Below are 23,893 nucleotides of genomic sequence, written 5' to 3' on the forward strand. Positions count from 1 at the left end.
ACGGCCAAAGAGGTGCCTGCTCATGCCTCCAGGACAATCCCACCACTGCAGACTCTGCCCTTTCGGGGCAACAAAGATCTTTGTCTAGATCCCGTTCTTCCGGCAGCTTCGTCTCCAGAGCCATTAAGAGATCCTCATCCTGTTCTGTCTCTCGCAAGTGAGAATTTCATCCTCCGAACTTCTGTAGGAGCCAGGCTGCTTCTCTTCTGGGAGAAGTGGAAAGAGAGGGAGCAGAGCCATGAATTGTCAACGTACTGAAGGAAGCTATTTCATCCCCTTCAAAGAAAAGCCGCCTTTAAGCAGCTCTCCAATAACACTGTCAGCTTACTCCAAAGGCTCGAAGAAGTCTTTGGCCCTCTCAGAGGAAGTGTCGTCCCTTCTCAAGAAGGGGGCAATAGAATTAGTAGAGGATGTGGGCTCCCCGGGGTTCTATAATTGCCTTTTTGTGGTGCCCAAAGCTTAGGGAGAATGGAAGACATCAATAGACACGCAGGATGGGTACTTCAACGTCCTAGTACATCTAGAATCAAGGAGGTTTCTGAGGGTCGTGTTTGGGAACAGTGTTCCAGTTCTTTGCTCTGTGTTTCAGGTTATCGACAGAGCCTCAAGTATTTACCAGAGTTCTCATTCCCCTAGCAAAATGGCTCCATCTGATGGGAATCAAGATCTCCCTTTACTTGGATGATTGGCTACTTCGGGCCCAATAGAAAGAGAAATGTTCGGAGGACCTTCAAAATACTCTTCTCCTAGCCTAGGAGCTGGGATTGATGATCAACTTTCAGAAGTCTCAGTTGATTCTCTCACAACGGATTCTTTATTTAGGGACGATAATAGATTCAGAGTTTTCAGGTTTTTCCCTCACCGAAGAGAATAGAGTCTTGCCTCAGGATAGCTCTCAGATTTCTTCTTTGGACCAATGCTCCGTCAATGAATGGATGAGTCTTCTGGGGACGTTATCGTCCATAGAGCAATTCGTATTCCTGGGCAGGCTTCATATGAGACCGCTTCAATTCTTAAGAATCAGCTGGAACAGGAAAAAATACCCCGACTCTTTCATGTTCCGAGTGACTCCAGAGATAAAAGAGGATCTGCGTTGGTGCTTAGAAGGAAGGTTGTCATAAGGGAAATCCCTCCTGTTGAACCCCAACCTAAGACTTCTTCTCAGATGCGTCGAACCTAGGTTGGGGATCTCTGTCGGGGAACAAGGAAATTTCAAAGACCTGGTCCCCGGAACAAAGAAATTGGCACATAAATGTCAAGGAATTGAAGGCAGTTCATCTGGGGTTACAGTTTTTCAAAGAAGTTTGCAACAAGATGATCACAGTGCACTCAGACAGTATGACATCCCTGTCTTATATAAAAAACCAAGGGGGGACACACACTACCCCCTTTGTGAGACGGCAAGGTGTCGAAACTTCAACAAGAGAGATTCTACTTTTCCGTAAGTTATGGTACATGTACAGTATAGTTTTCATGTATTCTTCCTAAATTTACGTAAAGTGGAAATGAGTATTACGTAGAAGAAAGATATTGTTTTGTTGTGTTTGTATTTAGTAATGAAAAGCGTTGTTTTGGCTGTGTCGTGTATTTAATTGTAAGTATACGTGTAATAGTGCTTAACTACCGGCATCGGTTGTTTGTCCTGTTGTTAGTCAAACATTTGGTGTTGGTCGGCGACGGTCATGACACCAGTCTCCTTATAGCCTTGGTGCAGTGTAGTTCAGACTAGTAGACTCAAGAAAAGGGAATGCAGCCATAGTTGTCGGTGCCTACAAGTCCACATAAGTATTCCTTTTCATCTTAAAGTTCATTTAGGGAAATTCCTTTAGGAGACATGCATATCTAAATGTAAGGAGAATTCTTGAGGTGTGCTTTGGATGAGGGTTACGAAGTAGAGATTGTGCTCATGCCAATGTGATTCTAATTCAAGCTAGGAATATTGAATGCACTATTTGAGCTAACAGTAAGTGTATATCGTTTGTTTTAGATTATTATACACAACACAATGCAGTGTTTCAAGTGCAAATTGGAATAGCATAATATGAGTGAAGTAACCTGGGTGTCGTACTATAAGACTTAGACTATGATTAGGTTAGTACGTTTCAAATCGTTTCTGAATCCGTTGGAATAAATGGGTGCTGTGACCAGGATCGCAGTGATTGGTTGTTACAGTATAGCAGTGATCTGTATAGTTAGAGTTTATGAAATTTTAAGGATTGTTGTGATACTAGGCGATGAAGATAAAAATGTGACTGGCTGATGGTGGCAGCCATTTTAGAATTAGTCACGTGTTAGCCTACCCTGAAATGGATTAGTAGGATTAACTTGGTCAATCATTGCCTAGCCTAATTGAAGCCTGACTTTTAGCCTACCCTGAAATGGATTAGTAGGATTAACTTGGTCAATCATTGCCTAGCCTACTGTAATTGAAGCCTGAGTTTTTGATAGTAACGTAGTGGGAATTTTAACCTTCCTTTTTTATTTTGAGATCATTGTTCTTTGGATAAAATTGAGAAAATGGCTATGGCCTATCCAGACGTTTTTCGCATAGAGCGAAAGGTTGCTGTGGTAGGACATTCTCATGTAAAACATCTGTCATTTTATGACAGGGTGCTGTAGTAAAAGTGATGTGAGACTAAAACACCCCCTGTATTATTGCGCTTTTGGGAAATCGGGAGCAGTGTGCGATAACCTACGGATCCTGTATTACTGTAGTGGCCAGATTGACAGCATTTGCCCCAGATATCATTATCCTGTACATCAGAGGAAACAGTATTGATGTAAATGATGATGATCCAGAATTGGTGAATAAGGTAAAAATAAGATTTTAGGACTAGTAGAGAGATTGGAAGGTATCTATAACTGTAAGATTTTGGTGGTTAGTATAGAGATTCGTTACACTCCTAGAAACATCCCTAGGGATAGATATCGAGTGCGAAAAAATTTACTAAACCAATTATCAGAAAGAAACCAAGAAATAACTTTTATTTTCACTCAGTTTGCAGAAAGAGACTTTGCCGGTGATAGAGTGCAGATGATTACGCGTTCAGTAAAGATTGGTAAATGCTAGTTGTTCCGACATGATATACAAACCGTCGGTCTCTTACATTAGGAATTACTTTCAGCGTAGGCTTGAAACTGCTGTTGAACTTTCGAACAAGGTGGTTAGGCAGTTAACTACCGTCCGGGAGGCAGGAGTATCGCCAGCCCGGATGTAAACATTCCAATTTGCTTTTGGCAGTCGTAGACTGCGGATGTTGTTTCTCTCGCTCTCTGCCTGACTGCTTTTGAGCTTTTCCCGGTGGGAACTTTCTTTTTTTTTTTCTTAAGTATGAATGTTGACAAGCCCTTGAAGCCCTCCTACCGCCAGTGTGTGTGTGTGTGTCATGAGGTAGGAGACAAGAAATGCCACACTTTCAGATCTAGCGTTGACATGGACCCACGTGCCCTCTGTCCCACTTGCAGGGTACGTGTGTTCGCGCGCTTCGCCTTATAGTGAGTGTTGTTCCTGGTCTCTCAAGCAGTGGAGAAAGTTTGAAGGAAGGAGATGTTACCGTAGGAAGCCCGCCAAGGAATCGTCCAAGGGCATCACGCCCCCGACGATTCCTGTGGTGGCTGATCCGTCGGGATCGTTTCTCCCTTTAAGCAAGCTTCCCCTACTTGCTGCCTCTCCCTCGGGTGAGGACTCCCCCTCCCTTTCCTCATTCATTTCATTGGGTGTGGAAGGCCGCAGGGGAGTGGTTGCTCAGAACATCCTCTCTGGGGTCTCTCCTCGCTCCGGGGACGAATTTTTTGCTCCAGGGGCGAATTTTTTCCCCTGGAACGAGTAGATACTTCAATTTTTTACCCAACTTTGTCCTCAGGTTTTGGGGGTGGAAGCGTCCTCTGTTGGCCAGGTACCCGATCTAACATCTGCCTGGCTGCACCTGGGTCTGCCTGGTGTTCTGTCACTGGAGGGTCTGGTGTCACACTTGTCTGGCGCTCCAGTGACGACCCACTCAGCCACTGTTTCCACCACCACGACTGTCACCATGTCATCATTCGGCAAGCTGCCTGTGATGGTGGCCTCGTACCTCGACACCCAGGGTTCGGTCGCTCCTGCCACATTCCACTCCGAACCGCTGCCTCCTGGGTTCCTGGCCCCGTTGTCCCTGCCTGGCCACCTCGCACATGGTGACGTCATTGATGCCTTTCATGTCTATACCTGCTCCTGTTGCCGACCCACACTCGTTACTGACCACAGTTCTGGCTCCTTGCTTCCCTGACACTCGGCCCGTCCTGACTCCCCATGCGCCACCCATGCCTCCGACCCTGACTTCGTCTCTGGACTGTCCTGGCTCCCGCGCTGCTGTATCTGCCCCGGTAGCTGCTGGCCTGAGCACCGTTTCCGCTACCTGGGTTGCGCCTGCCTCCGTGGCCCCCCTGGTTGCTCCTGTGCCTTCTGCTGCTCCTATGTGGTTTGAGGACCTGACTACGATCCTGAGGAAAAAATAAATTAAGTATACCATAGTTTTACCAGACCACTGAGCTGATTAACAGCTGTCCAAGGGCTGGCCCGAAGGATTAGACTTATTTTACGAAGATGGCGAAGAAGAGATTGAGGAAGGTGTCTTTGTCGTTTGCTGCCTCTTCTTCCTCTTCTTCTTCTGAGGCTCCTTAGCCAAGGAAGAAGAAGTGCCCCAGGTCAGTCGTATCAGGAGCCGAGGGCTTGCAGACCATGGTTCGCGCTCCCCCTGCTGCGCCGAAGATGCCTGCTCCTAAGGCCAGCGGGTCCGTGTCAGACACTAGCTCGCGAGCCGCTCCAAATACCCGGTCTCTTAGGAGACCCAAGCACTCCAGTCTGGTACAGGAGAAACCTCTCTCTGTATGGACTCGGGCGCGGGACGAGAGAAAGAGTCCGGGCATGCAGGTACCCCGATTCTTCCTGCTGGTGCTGCTTCTAGTACCAAGCCAGGTTCCCGGGAAGGTGCACTGGTCCCTTGGGTCTGGACACCTGGAAAAGAGAAGAGGTCCCCTACTCAGTCTTTCCTAGAGGTTTCTGCCTCAAAGAAGACTCGGGCGCGTTCAGAGGATAGCGCAAGTTCGTGCCAGCCAGCCACGTGCTCGATTCCTCCCAGTCCCCGGCCACGTTTGCGTGGCAAGCCTGGCTCGGGGAGGTGAGCAGCTCCGTTCTCCTCAGGGGACCACTTCGCCCAGGCGAAAGCACTCTCCTCGACCTGGGTTGCCGTCACCACCGTGGGTTGGCGACCGCTCCCGGCCTGCTGCTCCTGTTGGTTCTACCAGCAAGACCAGTGGGAGTGCCCGATCCTCCTCGCCTTCCCCTCTACCTCCTCGGTTCCTCCCAGGGGGTGCGAGTCAGACAGGAAGAACTCTGGCAAGGTGACTCCCCAGAGTTCTACCTCTGGGGTGTAGATGCCTGGCTCGGTCCTCAGTTTGGCCTGGTCGTATGCCCATCTGGTGTAGGAAGGATCATGGGGGTCTGCCGAGGTTCTTCCTCTTGCAGGGAGAGTAGATCGGGAGGACCACACCCTGGAAGGACTCAAGGGTCCTCTTCCCCAGGACGCAGACACCCCTGGGATATAGAGGACGTTTGCTGAGGTAATTGCGCTGATTCATCAGCACAACGACCTCAGGGAAGGAACCACGGTCTTGTATGTGGATCGTGCGTCGAGCCTCGAACCCTACTGGGGACCCAAGAAGGAACCCAAGGCTTCGGTGGGGCTGCCGTGGTCCATGCTTGCCGAGGGGGTACTTGATCAGGTAAATGGTCTTGTGTCCGGGCAGGACAATTCTCTCCGATAGAACCACTCAGACAAGCTACTTCCCCCTCCTCTGCCTAGCACAGTCTTCGAAGGGGTCCCATGGAAACACCCAGCCTTTTTCTTCCTCTAGAAAGGGTGGATCTTCCCGCCCCTTTCAGCCTGCTTTCCAATCTGGAAAAGGGGACAAGGGGAAGAAGAAGAAGGGGAAATGCCAGGGGCAGCGTTCCCCCCCTCCCCCCCTGATGCTGCCGAAGGTGGGGGTTGCCTGTCGAGCCATTGGGCAACATGGCAGCGACACAGAGCCGAGACCTGGACAGTGGATGTCCTTCGGGAGGGATATCTACTACCCTTCAAGTCTCGGCCTCCCCTCACCTACACTCCGGTCTGTCTCCGCACATACGTCCAAGGAACTCCAAAGGACTCCGCACTATAGCAAGAAGTTAAAGCCATGCTGAGCAAGGGTGCTGTGGAAGTAGTGTCGGACTGGTCTCCGGGCTTTTACAGCCGTGTCTTCCTCGTAGAGAAAGCCACAGGGGGATGGAGACCAGTCATAGATTTCTCCCCTGAACTGCTTCGTTCGCCAGGCTCAGTTCACGATGGAAACGGCACGATCCGTGCTCGCTTCCATCAGGGAGAACGACTTCATGCTTATGGTGGACATGAAGGGTGCGTATTTCCAAGTGCCCATTCATCCGTCCTCCTGCAAGTACCTCCGCTTTATCCTTGGGGAGACGGTCTTCCAATTCAGGGCACTCTGCTTCGGGCTCTCGACCGCTCCCCAGGTGTTCACGAGAGTCTTCTCTCTCATGTCAGCCTGGGCCCACTCGCACAGGATACGCCTACTGAGGTATCTCAATGATTCGCTCGTCCTAGCGAGCTCCTGCTCGCAGTTGCTACAGGACAGGGATCAACTCCTCGAGTTTTGCCGCGATCTTGGGATCATGGTGAATCTTGAGAAGTCAGATCTCTCCCCCAAGCAGAGGATAAAGTACCTGGGCAAGCTGATAGACACAGTAGCAGCAAAAGTCTTTCCCTCTGACTCTCGTATCAACAGGTTCAGGCAGGCAACACAGCTGATCCCGGCAATGGCAAGTCGTCATTGGTCACCTGTCGTCGCTGGAGAAGCTGGTACCTCATGGGCGTCCTCACCTGCGATCTCTACAATGGAGACTAAAGGAGTATTGGTCCTAGTCCTTTCTCATCCCTCTTTCCGAGGAGGTGAGAGAGGACCTTCACTGGTGGATGGATGACAGGAACCTCTTGATAGGAGTATCCCTGCATTCTCCCCCTCCAGACATGCTGCTGTTCTCAGACGCATGGACCGAGGGATGGGGTGCACACCTGGAGGAGTTGCTGACTTAGGGAGTGTGGCACCGAGACGACAAGCACCTTCACATCAATATCCTGGAGCTCAAGGCAGCCTTCCTGGCTCTCCAAGAGTTCCATGATCGAGTGATGGGACACTCCGTGGTACTGATGAGCGACAATACCACGGTAGTGGCATACGTCAACAAGCAGGGGGCGTCTAGTATCCCTCCCTTTCCACCAGTTGACGATGGCGGGTGCATGAGTGGACCGTGGCTCACTTGTAGAGCTGTCAGCCAGGTACATTCCAGGCAAGAGGAATGTCGTGGCAGACAAGCTCAGCTGCCAGAATCAGGTGATCGGAACCGAATCGTCTCTTCACTCGGAAGTCACGGAAAGGCTACTCGACCTGTGGGGGCGTCCAGTCATCGACCTGTTCGCCACCTGGCACAACAGAAAACTCCAGCTCTTCTGCTCTGTCATGCCAGACCCATGGGCCACTGTGGAGGACGCGTTCCAGCACCCTTGGGATAACCTCGACATTTACGCCTTTCCTCTGTTCTGTCTGATTCACAGATTGATCAACCAAGCGATGATCACTCCGAATCTCAGAATGATTCTGGTGGCACCCACTGCCATTCGGTATCCCGACCTGTTAGCTCTCCTCTCCTCTCCGAGGCACCGAGAGAGATCCCCCCCAGCCCAACCTGCTGTGTCAACCCCACTTGGAGCAGTAAAACCAGGCAGTGCAGTCCCTGTGTCTTCACAGCTGGAGGTTATCCATCATCTCCTGCGAGCGAGAGGCTTTCACATCGCACAGCAACTGAGATGGCTGGGTACCTCAGACAATCCTCCGCAGCCGTATACCAGGGGAAGTGGTCCATCTTCTGTGGTTGGTGTCGTGGACGGGGTATCTCTCCGGTCAGAGCTACTGTTCAGCAGGTCGTGGACTTCCTCTTCTTCCTTCGCCAAGAGAAGCTTCTCTCCGTTTCAGCTGTAAAGACTACCGCGCCGCTCTCGGCCTAGTCTTGCAGCTGAAAGGAGTAGACATCTCTTCCTCCTTCACGATTTCCCTACTGATGAGAAGCTTCGAAAGGTCTTGTTCACCCAGGGATCTCAGGCCCCCTGCATGGGATGTGACTCTTGTTCTAAGGAGCCTGACTCCTGCACCGCACGAGCCTTTACGAGAGTCGTCAGACAGGGATCTGACCCTCAACACCATCTTCCTGCTGGCCCTGGCATCGGCAAAGAGAGATGGTGAACTACACGGACTTTCCTTCGATGTTAAACACTCGAGGGGATGGGGATTGGTTAAGCTCTATTTCGTCCCGGATTTTCTGGAACAAGATCCTTCTGTCTCTTGGTATGCATGGCTGATGTTTACTTTTCTTCTTCAGTATATATTTATGCAATATTTTCTCTAATATTTTATATAATATATCTGTATTTACCTGTATATTATCACTTACGAATATGTTTTCCCAGTCTTTGTTTAATGCTTCATTTATTTCTGACCATTTTATATTATTAATATAGAAATTGTATTTTCCATATCCTTCCCACTTTTTCATCTCTTGCTTATCTCTGTTCTCACTTGCTTTGGAACGGACTGTTAATTCTATGACATTATGGTCTGAAATACTCGTACTATACACTATGATTCCTTTAACATAGTTCACCTCATTCACAAATACTAGGTCTAAAATATCCTTTCTTGTTGGCAGGTGATTTATTTGCTGAATGTTATGTTTTAGTAGCATATCTAATGGCTTTTCAAATTGCCTCTTATCTTCTGCAATACTATTGCTCTCTTTTTTTTATATGTATAAGTACAACCACAATCTCGTATTCATTCTTTCCAATCTGCAAAAGGAAAGTTAAAGTCTCCAGATAGGAGTATAGTCCAGTCTTTGTGATTTCTACATATATCATCCAATTTGTCTATTATTATGTAAAACTCCTTAGTATTAGGGGGTATGTATATTACGATGTTCACTAATTTTTCAGATTCAAAATCTACCGCTATTAATTCACATTCTGTGTTACTATATTTCCCACAGATTTCTCCATGGTTAAAGTCTCTCCCATATATCGCAGTTCCTCCTTGATTCCTATTTTTTCTATCTGATCTATAAGTTTGGAAACCCTCTATCTGATCATCATTACCAGTCTCTTGGGAATACCAGTTTTCACTTATATTCATTATATATATTTTTTCAGTTTGGGTTAATTCTTTTAAGGCTGCTCTTTGCTGCACACATATGAGAGCTTTGCTCCCTGAATGGAATCCAACTTCTGGTGGTAGTAGGATCCAGAAGAAAGGATTTCAGATCGGGTAAGAATGTTTTGGGTTTCATGTAAGAAACCTTTAGCTCGATTGGCTGAGTGGATATTTGTCTAGCTTCACGACTCACCGTCCTCTTCTCAGTTAGTGCAGCAGATTGCTGTAAAAATCGTTCAGATAGTGAAACAAGCATGAAATTTGGCACAAAATATTCCTAAGACTACGCTCTCTTAGAAAGGGCGCTGGCCACCTGAAAATCCAAGATGGCGGCTATTTTTCAAAAATGGCCGCCATCTATGTTGAATTCACTGGTTTGGGAGCATCTATTGGATGGAATATGCCAGTTTTTTTTTAAACCTCGACTTTTAGGTTATAAAATGTTCCATACCACACATTTTATTGAAAACCCTTACTAAATGAATTGTAACCAAGATGGCGTACAAAATGGTTGCCATAAAAGTTTTTTTCTATCCACAGCGCTAGCAACATAGAGACCAACTGTTTTTATTTAATGGTATATTCATGTGATCAGACAGTTTAACTAATATGCTATTTTCAACTGAAATAGTAATGGTATGGTCACATACAACATTGTGTCTAAGACTGTAACCATAAAAGAAAAAAAGAGAAATACGGACTAAAAGCGCAACCAATCTATGTATAGGTCTCTCAACCTACACCTTTGAAAAATTCGAGGATAAGAAGGTAGGCATAGCATGACACGTTGGATGCTCAAGCTAGATTATCTACTGAGAGAGGGCAATATTTATCTAGACTTCACATTTGCAAGTGCACAGAGCTGTGCAGGGAAGGCCAGCTTGTAGCACTTGCACCTTTCCCGACAACCTGCTTTGCATCCACATTTGGTAAGCTGTTGGCAACTCTTGGCTAAGGGCAGGTTGGTTGTCAGAGGACTTGCCATGCTTCACCAGACTTTTGCCATCCCCACTCAGCAGGGTTCTCTGGCTGTGGCTGACACTGGGTGGCCTGCCCCACACACAACCAGCCTGGTACGCAGCACGCTTGGTGTGTTGGAGGAGAGCTCCCCTGGTTGGTGGAATGGCCTCATATGCCCTTTGTTTTCTGGCAAACATATCAAGTCTAGCCTCATCCACAGTGCCAGCAGTGCTGGATCTTTCATACATAAGTATGACAAACCTCTCCAGGACCTTCAGGTCACTCTCTTCCACTCTGAGAGGGTAGTGACTCAGTTTGGAGAACACAGTGGAGGCCTCTGGAAAGATGTTCCATGTCTGCCAGGCGGTCTTCTTGCCCTTGCTCGGAAGGCTGACACTGTATCACAGCCTGTGAAGCATGGAAGAAGAGCATGCCATTCACCTTCTCCTGGCCCAGAGAGTTGCACAGGTCATGCACAGCAATCCAGCGCAGGCTCTGGCCTTGGCCAAATGCCACCCATAGCTTCTCTAGCCCTAGATTGTGGAGAGTGGAGAAAGCACTGACTGCAAACGACAAGAACATCTGTGTCATTTGCTTTAACCGTGATGGTCTTGGCTCCATGTTCTGTGGCATATTTGGCATGGAGAAAGATGCGGGTGTCAGCTTCCTCATGAACACTTTTCCAGTCCCTGAAGACTAGCCTCATGAGTGCTGAGGACAACAGACCCTTTCGTGGCAATGACAACATTTGTGGCAGACATCTGGGCAACTTTGTCTGCCAGGAACTGGAACAACTCTGTCTTGTTGGCATCGTGTCTTAGGAAATTGCGCCAGTTGGATGGAATTGTGTTCTTGTCTGTCACCTTGCGCCTTCCTCCTTGACCACGTTGGAACCTGGTCTCAGCTTTGAGGCTGGATGTATTGTATACATCAAATACAAGATGTGATGATGTGTACTTGCTGCTATAGGATTGTATCACAGGCAAGAAGTCGCAAAGTGCATAGCCCTCAAAGGTCTTTCCTTTCTTTGGTGGCAAGGCATGGACCAAAGCTGATCCATCTACAATGAGGACATCAGTCTTTGGTTCTTTGTCTTCTAGTGTAACATGACTCTCCAGGACCGAGGTCAGCTGAGACTTCTGACATGTGTACAGCCTACCACCCTCACTAAGGAAGCTGGGAATGTTTGATTCTCGTGCTGGAAGAATTCCTGCAGATCACATTCACGGCTCTGACAGGATATAAATAGCTTTGAGAAAAGCTGGCAATCCTCCTTCAGAAGTTTCTGCTTTGACTGTTCTACAGGAGCAGCTTCTTGCCTGAAGAAGTCAGTTCTGTTCTTCTTTATCGGCTCATAGAAAGGAGACTGCATTGTTTGCCAAAGAGTCTGAAAACTTCTGAAATTTAGTGCGGCCTCTGTCAAGGTGTGTCTGTAGAAGTTTCTGCTGAGCTGGGGTGGGCAATGTCTTTGTTGTCAATGGAATACAGATCCTGGCTCTCTTCCTGAAAAGGACTTCCCAAGTGTTGCAAAGCCAATGACAGCTTGCTGACTCTCTCCAAGAATGTCTTCTGCGCATGAGGTGTTTGTTCATGGTGTGTTGTCTGCTCATTAGACTCCTTACTTTGAACCTCTGTTTCGTATGCAGACACCAAGCGGATGATCTCTGGGCCAGCCACCATCCATCTTCTGAGTGCTGACGGATCTTCAGTCAGCCCAATGGCTCCGCCATCAGCCTTTATAAAGGCATTGGTCTGCTCATGAGCTTGGTCAAGAGCCATTGCTGAGAACTGGCGACTGGTCTTGTGCACAACAAAGTTGCCAGCCTTGAACTCCTTGTGCAACTCTGGGTGTGAACTCTCTAGGGTAAGCATGTCCCTGAGGTGAATAGGCAGCCAACGAGCATAGTTTGTATTATTGTTGGAAAGAAGTAGGGTATCAGCTCATGCAATGCCTGGCAGTAGAGGACAAAATTGGCCTCACGGAAGGACCTGATCAGTAGGAATATCACAAGTTCCATAGACAACACCATGTGCCAGAAGTGGAACTGTGGACTCTGCTGTCTTGAAAGGTCACACCACTCCTCAAACTCTAATGCCTGCTCATTGTTGTTTGCTTTCTCAGCACAGTAGTCAGTGTATGCTGTCCTCAGGAGTTTGTACAAACTAGAGGCTGTAACCTGGTGCATCTGCCGTGTCCTGGTTACACTGGCAGCTGACAGGAAGGATTCTGCAGTTCCAGATGAAGCAACTCCTGCCTCCACCAGAGCTCCTGTCCAACCACTGCCATGAAGAAGAGTACCAAGAGATGTCATTGCTGCCATCTCAATGTGCAGACCACCAAACATTACCAGATACTTGTCTTCGCCATACTGATCAGGCCACTGCCACTGCACCTGCTTTGCTACGGCATAGATTGGCTGATCAGCTGTGATTATGGGTATCTGGCCGGGGTTCAGAAAATCAGTGACATCCTGCACTTTCTGCATCACGTGTTTGATCGTAGCAACAGAATGAGCCTGATCACGCAGGAGAGGAAGCAATGAAGTTATGGTTACTTCAAATTCTGGGCTTCTCTTCATTGAAGCGTGATGAGCTGACCACGTCAGATTCACTGCATCATCTATTTCCTGGGTGACTATGACCTTGTCTAGCCACTGATACTGCAGTGCAAGCTGTGGCCCCAAGATATCTGTGGGTGGCTTTGGTATTGCAGTGTTTGGTGGCACAGGGTTCTTTGTTTGAAAGGAAGCTGGTGAGATGTTTGTGAATGTGTCCGCAATTCAGGCACCGACCTCACTTTCTCAGGTGCAAACTTTAGTTGCTGTCTTTCCTGTCCAGTGTTCTCCTTGGTGGGGTGCTGAAATATGGAGATGCTAGTTCCATGGAAGGAGGTAGTGGCAGTAGTTGCAGATGGGTTGTGGTCGATGTTGTCCATCACTGCAGTGGTGAACAACCCTTTTCGCAGTACTGGGGACAGACCACACCCTCCTCCACATATTTGCTAACTGTGGCATCTCCTAACTGTGCAGAGACCTCCAGTACTCTGTCATAAGAGATACTGAGGCCATACTGATGTAGCATTTCAACCAGGTTTCTCTTCCTGGTTTTGGCATAGACTGAGAGTCCCATGTAGACTGGGAATGGTGTTTCTCTGTCTTTGGAGTGTCTATGAGTTGTTGCTCCTCTTTGTATCGGGAGTAGCAGTTGAACTGCATGAGCTGTGCAATGGCCTGGTCTGACTTTGATGCTCCAAATCGTAACTGTGACTTGATGTCAGCCCCATGCTCAACCATCCCTACAAACTGGAGCAGGAGAGGAGGCACAGAATTTCGTACACAAGCCTCAGAAAATGTGCCATCAAACCGTGACTGATGATCAAGTATAGACTTTCTGAGAATATTTGCTGCTTTAGCAATGATAACTGCCTCTGAAAGATCAGATGATTGAGCAAGTGCTTTTCCCACATCCTTTTGAAATGCAAGTAATACATCTCTGCCAGATTTATGAGCCTCAAGTTCTGGAATTTCTGCCAGAAGTTTGTCTTTGAGTCTCGTGGAATTTACACTTGGTGACTCTACACCTAATTGTTCCAGACGTTGTTGGTAGAGGTGGCAAATATCTGCCAGCCGAAATGTGACTGGATCATCTGAACAAAGGTTGTTTTCAACAATGTATGTCATCAGTTCTGACAGAACTAGTGGATACACATCTGATTCTGACTCAGTGCTACCTTGGTCTTTCTCAAGGCTCCTCAGGTAGGACCTTTTTCTGTTGTAGAGGGCACAAAGACAGGCATGGTGATACTTAAACTCCTGTGCAATGACATCCCCACCCAGTCAACTTAGCAAGGAGCTTGCCATCACTAAGTATCTCTGCACATTCACGCAATTTCAAGTCAAGGCCCTTAGTACTAGCCTGTCTGAGATCAGATGCAGGTGCCACTTTCTCACAGAAAATGCAAACTTCATTGTCATGACTGGTTCGGCGCAGTTTTGCACGACTAGTCTCAGTGTTGCTGGTCTGGTCATTGGATTGTCGCTTTCTTGCACGGTCCAGTTTAGTGTTGTTAAACAACAAGCGACAGTTCACATGGTATTTTGCTGCATTTTTTCCTGAGAGTGGCCTCTATGCCATCACCTTCATCCAGCCTTGCTGGATCCATTATCAGTGGCATTTCATTAATTTCACTGAACATGGGAATGTTCCTTGCCAGCATTGTGTACCCATCATGGTCTAGGACATGATGACTTGGAGGTGATGTCAAGTGCTCACCTCTTTGTCCTTCTGACAAAGACAACACAAACTCCAGTTTGTTTTTCTACTGCTCAATATTGGATTGGCATCACATTCTGCCATGATTTCACTTTTGATTAAGGCCGAGGGGTTATCCTTTTACCACCTTAAACAAAGCACACATTCCTGTATGGGATTCAACTAGGTTGGTCTCCTACACCTAGCCCGATCATTCATCCAGTGCCATTTAAGTCCCGTGTGATCTGTACACCATCCGGGTAAGTACATGAACCATCATGTACAGCCCCATACCCTTGGCTCGGCTCTCCGGCGCTGGCATCCTGTCTATTCAGGTGCGGCTATCTAACTATAGCTGGTCTGGGGCTGTTAGAAAGCATTTGGGACACTAAACTAAACTATACTACAACTACTAGTCTAAGACTACAGGATTAGTAAAGCTGGATTAGCTGGCACTGAACCCCATGCTGAGTTACACAGCAGTGATGTCACCAGTGTGCCCTGGTTGTGTGCAGACATACACTCTTTTACATTTATTAATTTTCCTTCAAAATTGATGAGTTATTCGAAAGAGATGGCCTCATTAGGATCTAAAACCACAGAAACCAAGATCCATGCTTAAAACGATAATTGTTGAACGGGCATTATTTCTCATTATAATTATTGTTTCTACCTTTTTCTTGGCAGCCATATAGCCCCCATATTTAAAGGTAAACTGTACTGGGAAGCTACAGAAACATAATATTCACAAGAAATAGTATGGAAGAGCTTTACCATATTGCTAGAAGCAAATACATGCCATTCTAGTGAAAAATTAGCCAAAATCTGTCGATGCACTGGCGCCATCTTGGAATTTGGCATACATATTAAATTTTTTTGCGTGGCCAGCCCTTTTCTGATAGAGGGAACTTTAAAGAGCACTTGTGCAAAATTTCATGCTTGTTTCACTATCTGAACGATTCTTATGAAATATGCAATTATCTGCTGCACTAAATGTGGGAATCAGTAACTGTAACAACAGGTAAGATTCACCTACTGTGAAAGTAGACCCCACCCAGCCTCCTCACAATTTAGTGGTCTATCAAGGAGAATTCTCATAAGAGCTAAAACATTCAAAACATACTTGGTGGAGAACAGGTGAACTAGACAGTCATCCAGGCAGCCATTCGATCTTTTGTTTGAATGCTGGTACCTATCGGCGTGGAGATATAAGCTAACTTTAACAATAGGTAAGTATCCAAATAATAAATTTATGAAAATTTATATTTTCAATTCAAACCCATATAACTTATAATTAATGGCTGACATCCATATTCCACATTCCAATTTTTTAAGGCTTGCCTCATGGAAAAATCAGATTATTTAGCAACTAAGACCTACTAGCCCTTACTGGGTATGTGAGGTACCTCGTGAGGAATATTTCATGACATAGTGGCTAAATGTTATAGGTTTTTATGTAGCAAATTAATTTACATTGGTATGTTTAGAAATATTTACTTTTATTTTTTTTTGTTAGAAAGCTTTTGCAAGAGTTTTTAAACCATTGGTGTTTTGTGAAAGCTCAAGCTCCTGATTTGGACTTGTTGAAGCCTGGAGGGTCCAAAGAGTTATTCAAATTTAAAATCAGTTTTCTTTTTCAGGTGTATATGTTTGTCGTAAATGCAACAATGAATTGTTTTCTAGTAAGATGAAATACAAGCATAATAGTCCTTGGCCAGCATTTGTTCGAACATTAAAAAATGACTCTGTTCATAAAAGGAGAGAAAGTAAACTTGCCTACAAGGTAATTGTTTGGAAAATGGCATGGGCATGGTTAGAAATATATACTAGTTATATCTCAACAGGCTTACAGTACTGCCATTTTCATTATATTTTGTTCATAATACAAAGATATTCTCTTTCATCCACTTCTGCAGTGTTCAGACTGAAATTATTTTAAGGTGAATTTAAATACTTGGTGGTAAGAGGCAACCAAAGATTTGGAGGAATCACTACACTGTACAATGAGTAATAAAAGCCCTATTTTGAAATGATTTTGATATTTTTAAAGCTGCACTTAGAAATAAAAATTTTCCTTATTAGAGTACAGAGTAGAAGACTTGCAAATCTCTAAGAAAAGTCTGATTGGCAGAAACCAAAGATTTAGAAGTTCTATTTTGCTGGTCACTGGAGATATTGTACTATAGTAATAGGTTGAAAACTTCTTTTGATAGCCAGCCATCGTTATCCATTTTGTGGTGACTGCTTGTTGCTCATGTTAGCTTAGTTGGTTTTAGTTCAGTGATGTTGAAAAGATTTGAGAGTAGGCTTCTTCTCGGGTTGCTGTAATCTCATTCCAAGGATCTTGGGTGTAAAAAATTTCATTTTTGTTTTTAAGATTTGAACATTTTCATAACCTCTTCCCAAATCAGGTACTCAACCAAACTTTTAATGTAGGGAATTTATCTTTATTTGATAAATAAAGAGTGAACTGTGTAGGGATCATGAATTTGTATTATTTTATTGTAATGTTCCCTCTCCAGTTTAGGAAATTTGTAGGTAATTCAAGACAGCTAATGTAATGAAAAATTGAAAGAAAATGCAGCATTCAGCAACAAAAAAAATGGCTTTTATTAATGTTGAACAGTTAGATGTTGTAAATTTACTCCCAGAACCTGCAGGTTACTGCTCCAAAACCAGTCAGTTATTGCCAGACAGAATGACTTTGAGTGAGTGAGTGAGTTTGCACTTGTATTATTGCCATATATAGCCTATGAAATAATACAAAAATCCCTCAAACAGTTGTCATACCTCTGTGGTTAGCCAGCTTATATTCATAAAGTAAGACTCCTGTTACCTAGAATTGTCAATTTGCAGAACAGCAGTTTAGCCTAATACTGCTCTGAAATTAGCCTTTCATTTAGTTTGAAAATTTAAAAAAACAATTGGAGACTGGTAATGCTGCAATATTAGTGATAACCCTGGCAACTGCTGTAAAGTACTTAGAGAAATAAGTGTTGCCTGGTGTAATAAGTTGTAATAGAGTTGTTCTTGCTCTAGAATAAAACAGGGTGCCTATCGTTTTTTAGTCTGATATTGAGTGTGATAAAATATACATTAACTCCTGGTTTTCTGCAAATTGCAGCAGATAGAAAGAATGATACTCATGCTAATCAGTTCAGGGGGTGATATAATAGCTGGTGTTTGTTCATGAATGAATATTATATTGCCTATTGCTAACTTTCCAGTGATTAGCCCTGAGAAATTGATATTCTTGAAAGGAGAATTACTGTACAGTCAGTATGGGTGATAGTTGCAATTCATAATAAAAAGTTTGAAAATAAAAAGTATTAAACCAAACATAAGCATTTATTTTTTCAGAAAAAGATACATAAAACAAAATTATATCGAAGTGTGAATAATAACCAAACATTCAGTTATTTGTTCATGGGATTCCCGTTTGCTTTCGGATCTCTCTCAAACGTTTAGGGACGTCATCAGCAAGGTTTTCCAAGATTGAAGGGTCGATGTTCTCCCAGGCGAGGCATAGTTCTGCTTCCGATTTCTCTACTGTTGAAGTGTCCTTGTTACGTAACTTTCCTTTTATTATGGCCCAAAGGTTCTCACTTGGATTGATGTCTGGTGAGTTACCTGGCCAGTCTTCAATGTAGTTGATTTCACTATCAGCAAGCCACTTCTTTATAACTTTTGCAGTATGGCAAGGTGCCCAACTTGCTGAAGGATCTCTGCTCTAGTTGCGGCGAAACGTCAGCCAAATTGTTCTTTAATAACCTTAAATACACTCCTTAGTAAGTGTCTAACCTTTAAGTAGGATGATAAGCTTCCCTTTACTGCTAAAAGCAAAACTCCCCCATGCCATGAGAGAGGCTGGGTGTTTCTCAATACGAGCTGTGTACTTGGATTCCGACCTATTAGCCCCTCTCGGCACCTACACACATTTCCCCTTCGTGCCACTAACAAGAAACATGCTCTCATCAGTCCAAACTACAGCCCTCCACTGCTGCTGTGTCCAATTCTTATATTTAATGGTAAAATTCTTCCTTTTCTTTAACTGGGATAGAGTTACAGCAGGTTCTGGTTTGGCTTTTACTTTCTTACATGACAACCATCTACACAAATACAAACCCTTGGTCTTTACATATGGATAACTTTCGGCGAAGCTGGAAAGTCCTGCCGTTAAACTTTTGCAAGGCGGTTACGGTAACAGTTACCTATGGTAGGAGCAGAAGTGCTGCCCACCCAACCGGTTTCCATTTAATCTCTTCAGTTTACTTTTGGCCACACTGTCAGCAAGACGTGCTTTTCTTCTCTGTCCTGCCATTCGGCCATTTTTCCTCGGTTTATATTTTGTTTTGTAATTTGAAATATTGATATATTTACTTACTCATGCTGCTTAGTGAGCTTAGGTGTGGAGTTTTTCTCCCTTTATATCATTGTTGTTTGTCAAACACCTTCTTCTAGGTGTGTGTTTAATTATGATCTTTTCTAGACACAGTGTTTTGATTCAGCTACACAATTTCTGGGAGTGTGGTAATGTTTTAGTCTTTCAAATAGTGTATATCAAGACGTAATGGGTTCGTGTTGCAGCCGAGGGTTTCGTGTGGGGATTCGTCTTACTTAACACAGCAAGTTTTCCTCCACTCCCTCAAGACGAATGTTAATGGCTCAAGTTTTACGGTTGCGTTGGTCCCGACTACATGCTCAGGGCCAGTCAGAATTTACCATCTTGTCTCTCTCCCGTTGTGTGTGAGTCATACAAGTCACTCCCTTCCCTTAGATAAATATATTTCTTTACTTCCTGAGTGGGAAGGCATACTGTATTTTTCTTTTCAGGCCCTACAGTTCAGAACTTGTTTTACTTCTGCACTTCCGTCTTCTTCTTGCGTGACAGGTGTCAGCCCCTCTGTTTGCCTTGAAGTCGGACGGTGGCGTGTTCCACTCAGATCCTGTTCGCTTTCCCAGGGTTGCCACATCACATATTGGTGTACCTCGTCCAACTCGTTACTTCTGTGGTGGAAGTTTAGAACCAAGCCAGACCTGTGGCAGCGTGTTCCTTTCAGAGCCTGTGAGCCCCATCTATGTGGTGACTGGGCCGGTGGGGGCAACACTGTTTTGTTCTTCTTCTCCAGGCTCAGATGCGCAGTTTACATCGTCACTCAGGGGTACCAATCATAGACTGACTGCTTCTCCAATGTAGCATTCGTCTACTTCTGTGGCTTCTCGTCTCCCTTCCGATGTTTTGTCATCCGATGCCTTTCACTTTGGTTGCTCTTTTGTCATATATATATGAAATAAACTTATATTATCACTCAATTTTATTAGAATATATGATTATTCCCGCTCTTACACGCAGTAATTTCTGCTTTGGTAAGAGTCGTCTGCTCCTGTGACGCCACAGATGGGATTGTGACATCATGGCTGGTTCTAAAGATGTCATCAACCGATTCCTCCAACATAGATTTAATTGAACGGCTTGGCGGTGGAGTTTTTTTGTGAATTCTTCGCTGTTTCTTAACACATACGTGTACTGTGGTGAGGCTCTCCGGTTGCAGTAGAAGTCGAAGAAGAGAATCCTTTCACCATCATCATCTTCGCCTTCTTCTTTCAGTGATCTTCCTCGTCTACAGACTAGGGTTTCTTCGTGTTGTGGGTTTCTCTCCGAGACCCTGCTACACAGAGCACCAGGTACATGGTTTCCTTGTATACGGCAAGTTGAAGAGGTAACCTGTGTCACCGATACTAGTTCCAGGAACATTTCCCAAACTAGTATCTCCTCCACCCGTGTTTCTACAGACACTCGGGTAGAGAGAGCAACTGGCATTCATCCTGTACGTGACTCAGTATCCTGTACGTGACTCTACCGAGTCAGGACACTCGGTTTTCTTCAGAACTCTGAGCCAACGATTCTCACCAGGTGGTTCAAGATAGAAGCAGCCATGGAGATTCTAGATGATGTTCCAGTGGTAGAATTGATGCAGTTTCCTTCGTTGGATGTGATAGATTCTGGATGTTTGGGACCTGTTTCCAGCATAGGCTTTGTCACCTCGACGCTTGCACGTTCGTGACTTGGTCACCATAGTTCCAGATTTCCACGGATAAGACCAGGTTCTACGTTTGTCTTCCCATGTTCAAGGACATCCAGCCAAAGTAATGATGCACTTTCCCTTGATATACATGAGTGATTCTGCATGACCATAGATGTGTTTCCACCCCAGGATATCGACTCGATGTTCGAACATCGTGACATTAGTCACCGTCTTTCCTTGCTCTTCCAGAAGGCCCTCTGATCTTCGTTCATGCTTTCACGACCGTGCCCTGTTGCAAGTCCAGGTCCATGAAGACATACATGTACATGCAGTTGTTTCATCCCAGTCGGTCGCCTCATGTGTTTGGACATGACAGCGCAAATGTATGGCGTTGCCTAGGGGGGGTGTGGAAGTTGTTTCAAGATGGCATGTCTCGGAATGGACCATCGACCTCGCTCAAGTGAAAGGTTGAGAAGAGAATGGGATGGCCTACATCCATGCCACGCTGAAGCACTGTTTCCCATCCGTTCACTGCCTCATTCACTCTGTTGAGCAAAGAGCATAGATACAATTCAGTGGACATCTACAATGGTGCCGAATCACATCCACAACCATCTGAATCACGTCCACGGCCCCCGAATTACTTCCACAGTCGTCCGAATAAAGGCCACGGCCATGCTCATTCTGTTCATGGCTGTGTGAGTCACAACCATGGCCGTCAGAGACGGCTGTTTGCCCTTGTCCATGGTTGTGACTCTTATCAAGTCCATTCGAGGATGTGACTCCTAACACATCCATGGACATAAGTCTTCACGATTCCGAGGCTGTGACTCGTCAAGAGTGAGGAATGGAGGAGTCCTTCATGTGAGAAGAGGTCTTCTGTTTCCAATCAGGACTCTCTCTCTCTCTCTCTCTCTCTCTCTCTCTCTCTCTCTCTCTCTCTCTCTCTCTCTCTCTCTCTCTCTCTCTCTCTCTCTCTCTCTCTCTCTCTCTCTCTCTCTCTCTCTCTCTCTCTCTCTCTCTCTCTCTCTCTTCCTTATGGTGTTTTCCTTCACCATAGGAAATGGAGGATTTGAAGAGTAGATTTTTTCTTCTTAAGAAGTGGTTATTGATCTCATTCTTGAGTTCAATAGTATTTCATATAATAATTTTGAAGATTAAATCCCCACCTGTGATTGCTCCTACTGCTGTTGAAGCTCTTCTAAGCTCAAGAAAGGATTTGAGAACACCTCTGGACTTTCTTGGCTGAGGACAGATGAGGAAATATCTCCTGTTCCTCATGAAGTTAGTGGGATTAGGCTAAGTAGTTTAGTCCTTAGCCTAGCCTACATGACATCGGAGGAATAATTTCCTCTCTGGCATTTAAGAAGAACTTGTCTGTTCATAGGATTTTGAATACTGGTTCTTGGCTTCGTCAGACCGCTTTCACTTCCTTCTACCTGAAGGACTTTCCCCACAGGTCCTTGGACACTTTTTCCTGGGGTCCGATGGTGGCTGCTCAGCAAATTGTGTAGCTCATCCAGTGCCCCTGGTGGGACAGTTTGTATCTTGCCTAAGATGATAGTGTGGAAGAGGGAATGAGCGAGATGACTGGTCTCTTTTCTTTCCCTTTTTCCTCTCTTCTCTACCTATAGACGGTTTTGAAGAATAGGCCCATCATACTCTGGAATTGGCTTGATGCAGGTGAGTTCTTGGCTAAGGACAGAACAGGAAATTTCTCCTGTTCCTCAAGAACTTAGTGGGATTAGGTTTGGTGACTTACTTAGCCTAAGCCTAAGTAGTTGAGTTCTTAGCATAGCCTACCTAGTTTGAACCTATCTTTATCAAACCTGCTCTTCAATATCCCAGAGTATGTTTTTCAGGTTCGTGACTTCTGCAAGGAGATGATTTTCTCGTTCTTCAGGAGTTTTGGATTGGGTTAGGTTAGGTTGGATACAATTCCAATCTTAGCCTACCCTTATCTATCCTAGTCTGACCGGACTGTTTTGTGAATCAATATCCTAGTTGTTCTTGTTCATACAAGCTTTTAGATCAGTCTTTAAGCTTTATGTAACATTGCTCAAGAACGGCACCATGGTGGTTCCTTAGTCAAGTTAAAGGAGGGTGTCCTATCAACACAGGGCAACTCCTCTTCTGAGTAGCTTACTGAACTTATGTCATCATAGGGGATCTCCTCATAGGACGTCTCCTCTGTTGACAATGCACATTCCTTTGACAGTACTAGGACATCTCTGTCGATGGTGAAAATAATCGGTGACAGTCACAAGTTGACAGTAGAGTTCTTCATCATGCAGAAATCTGCTCAAACATCTTATCATAAGACATCCCCTGGGGTTATCCTATCATTATCTCTGTATATAGTGCCAATGAATGGGGTTGCAGTAGCATGCTCAGCACAGACATCAGTCAGACCCATTCCAGGATGAGGGAGTATGTCAAGACAAGTTCCATCACCGGAATCTATGCCCATGCACAGGTACAGAGTTCCACTTCTTTGGCATCGTGAACTGATTGATCATGCCTACTTTCCCTTATCAGTTTCTACCACTAGATTTTAATACACAAGAAGAATTATGTTCATGGTATTTTGAACAATGGTTCTTAGCTATGTAAACCACTTTCACTTCCAGTATCGATGAGATCTTTCTGATAAGGACAGTGGAATTGATTGAGACCCTGATCTCCTTTTCTAGTTGCTTTCTTCTCTACCAAGATAGGTAAGAGGATAAGACCTATCAGATGTTGGACCTGTAGTATACACATGACTGAAATATTCTGACTGATATAACATTTTGTTTTGTGCACAAATGTATCTTTCAGTGGCATACCCTTCCTCTCTCTAGCTAAAGGAAAAAGGAATGATATCAGACACATATTGATGGGTACCTTAATTTCTTGTCTGAATAGATATATCTACCATCTGATCTGGAGACTTAAGTTCTAAACACTTTTTTTCAGTCAAGGAAGGGTGCCTTATACATTTTTGTTTTCCTTGAAAAGTGATACACTACTCCTGTGAGGAGTATCAGTCTTGTTCCATATTCCCAACTGGTGGCGAAAAAAACCAAAAACCATTGGCATTAATAGCGCCAATCCCTGGCTATCGGCGCCGCCAATAAGTGGGGATCAGCACCGATAATTGTGGATCAGCTCCGATAATTGGGGATCAGCACCGATAACTGGGGACAGGCACCAGTAACTGGAGATCAGCACATATCAGTGCCGAAAATCCAGTTATCATCGTCACTAGACAGGCGCCATAACACCAGATTGCCAATAACCGGGGACTGCCTGTAGTAAGTTTCCATATGTAAAGACCAAGGGTTTGTATTCGTGTAGGAACAAATGACAAATTTTTAATTAATTTT

At 45.1% G+C, this 23,893-nt stretch overlaps 1 protein-coding gene across 2 annotated transcripts in view; it reads left to right on the plus strand.

Annotated features, from left to right (window-relative positions):
• Nucleotides 1-23,893, plus strand: part of LOC136833049 (methionine-R-sulfoxide reductase B1-like) — a 99,967-nt gene that overhangs the window by 4,553 nt on the left and 71,521 nt on the right. The window contains exon 2 of one of the 2 annotated variants that reach the window (XM_067094705.1): nucleotides 16,140-16,282. The exons of the other annotated variant lie outside the window; for it this stretch is intronic. Coding sequence (XP_066950806.1) covers nucleotides 16,140-16,282 — 143 coding nt within the window. The remainder of the gene's footprint in view (nucleotides 1-16,139; nucleotides 16,283-23,893) is intronic. 2 annotated transcript variants of the gene reach the window in all.

Source organism: Macrobrachium rosenbergii, chromosome 4 (genome assembly GCF_040412425.1).
Source record: "Macrobrachium rosenbergii isolate ZJJX-2024 chromosome 4, ASM4041242v1, whole genome shotgun sequence".
Taxonomy (NCBI): Eukaryota; Metazoa; Arthropoda; class Malacostraca; order Decapoda; family Palaemonidae; genus Macrobrachium; species Macrobrachium rosenbergii.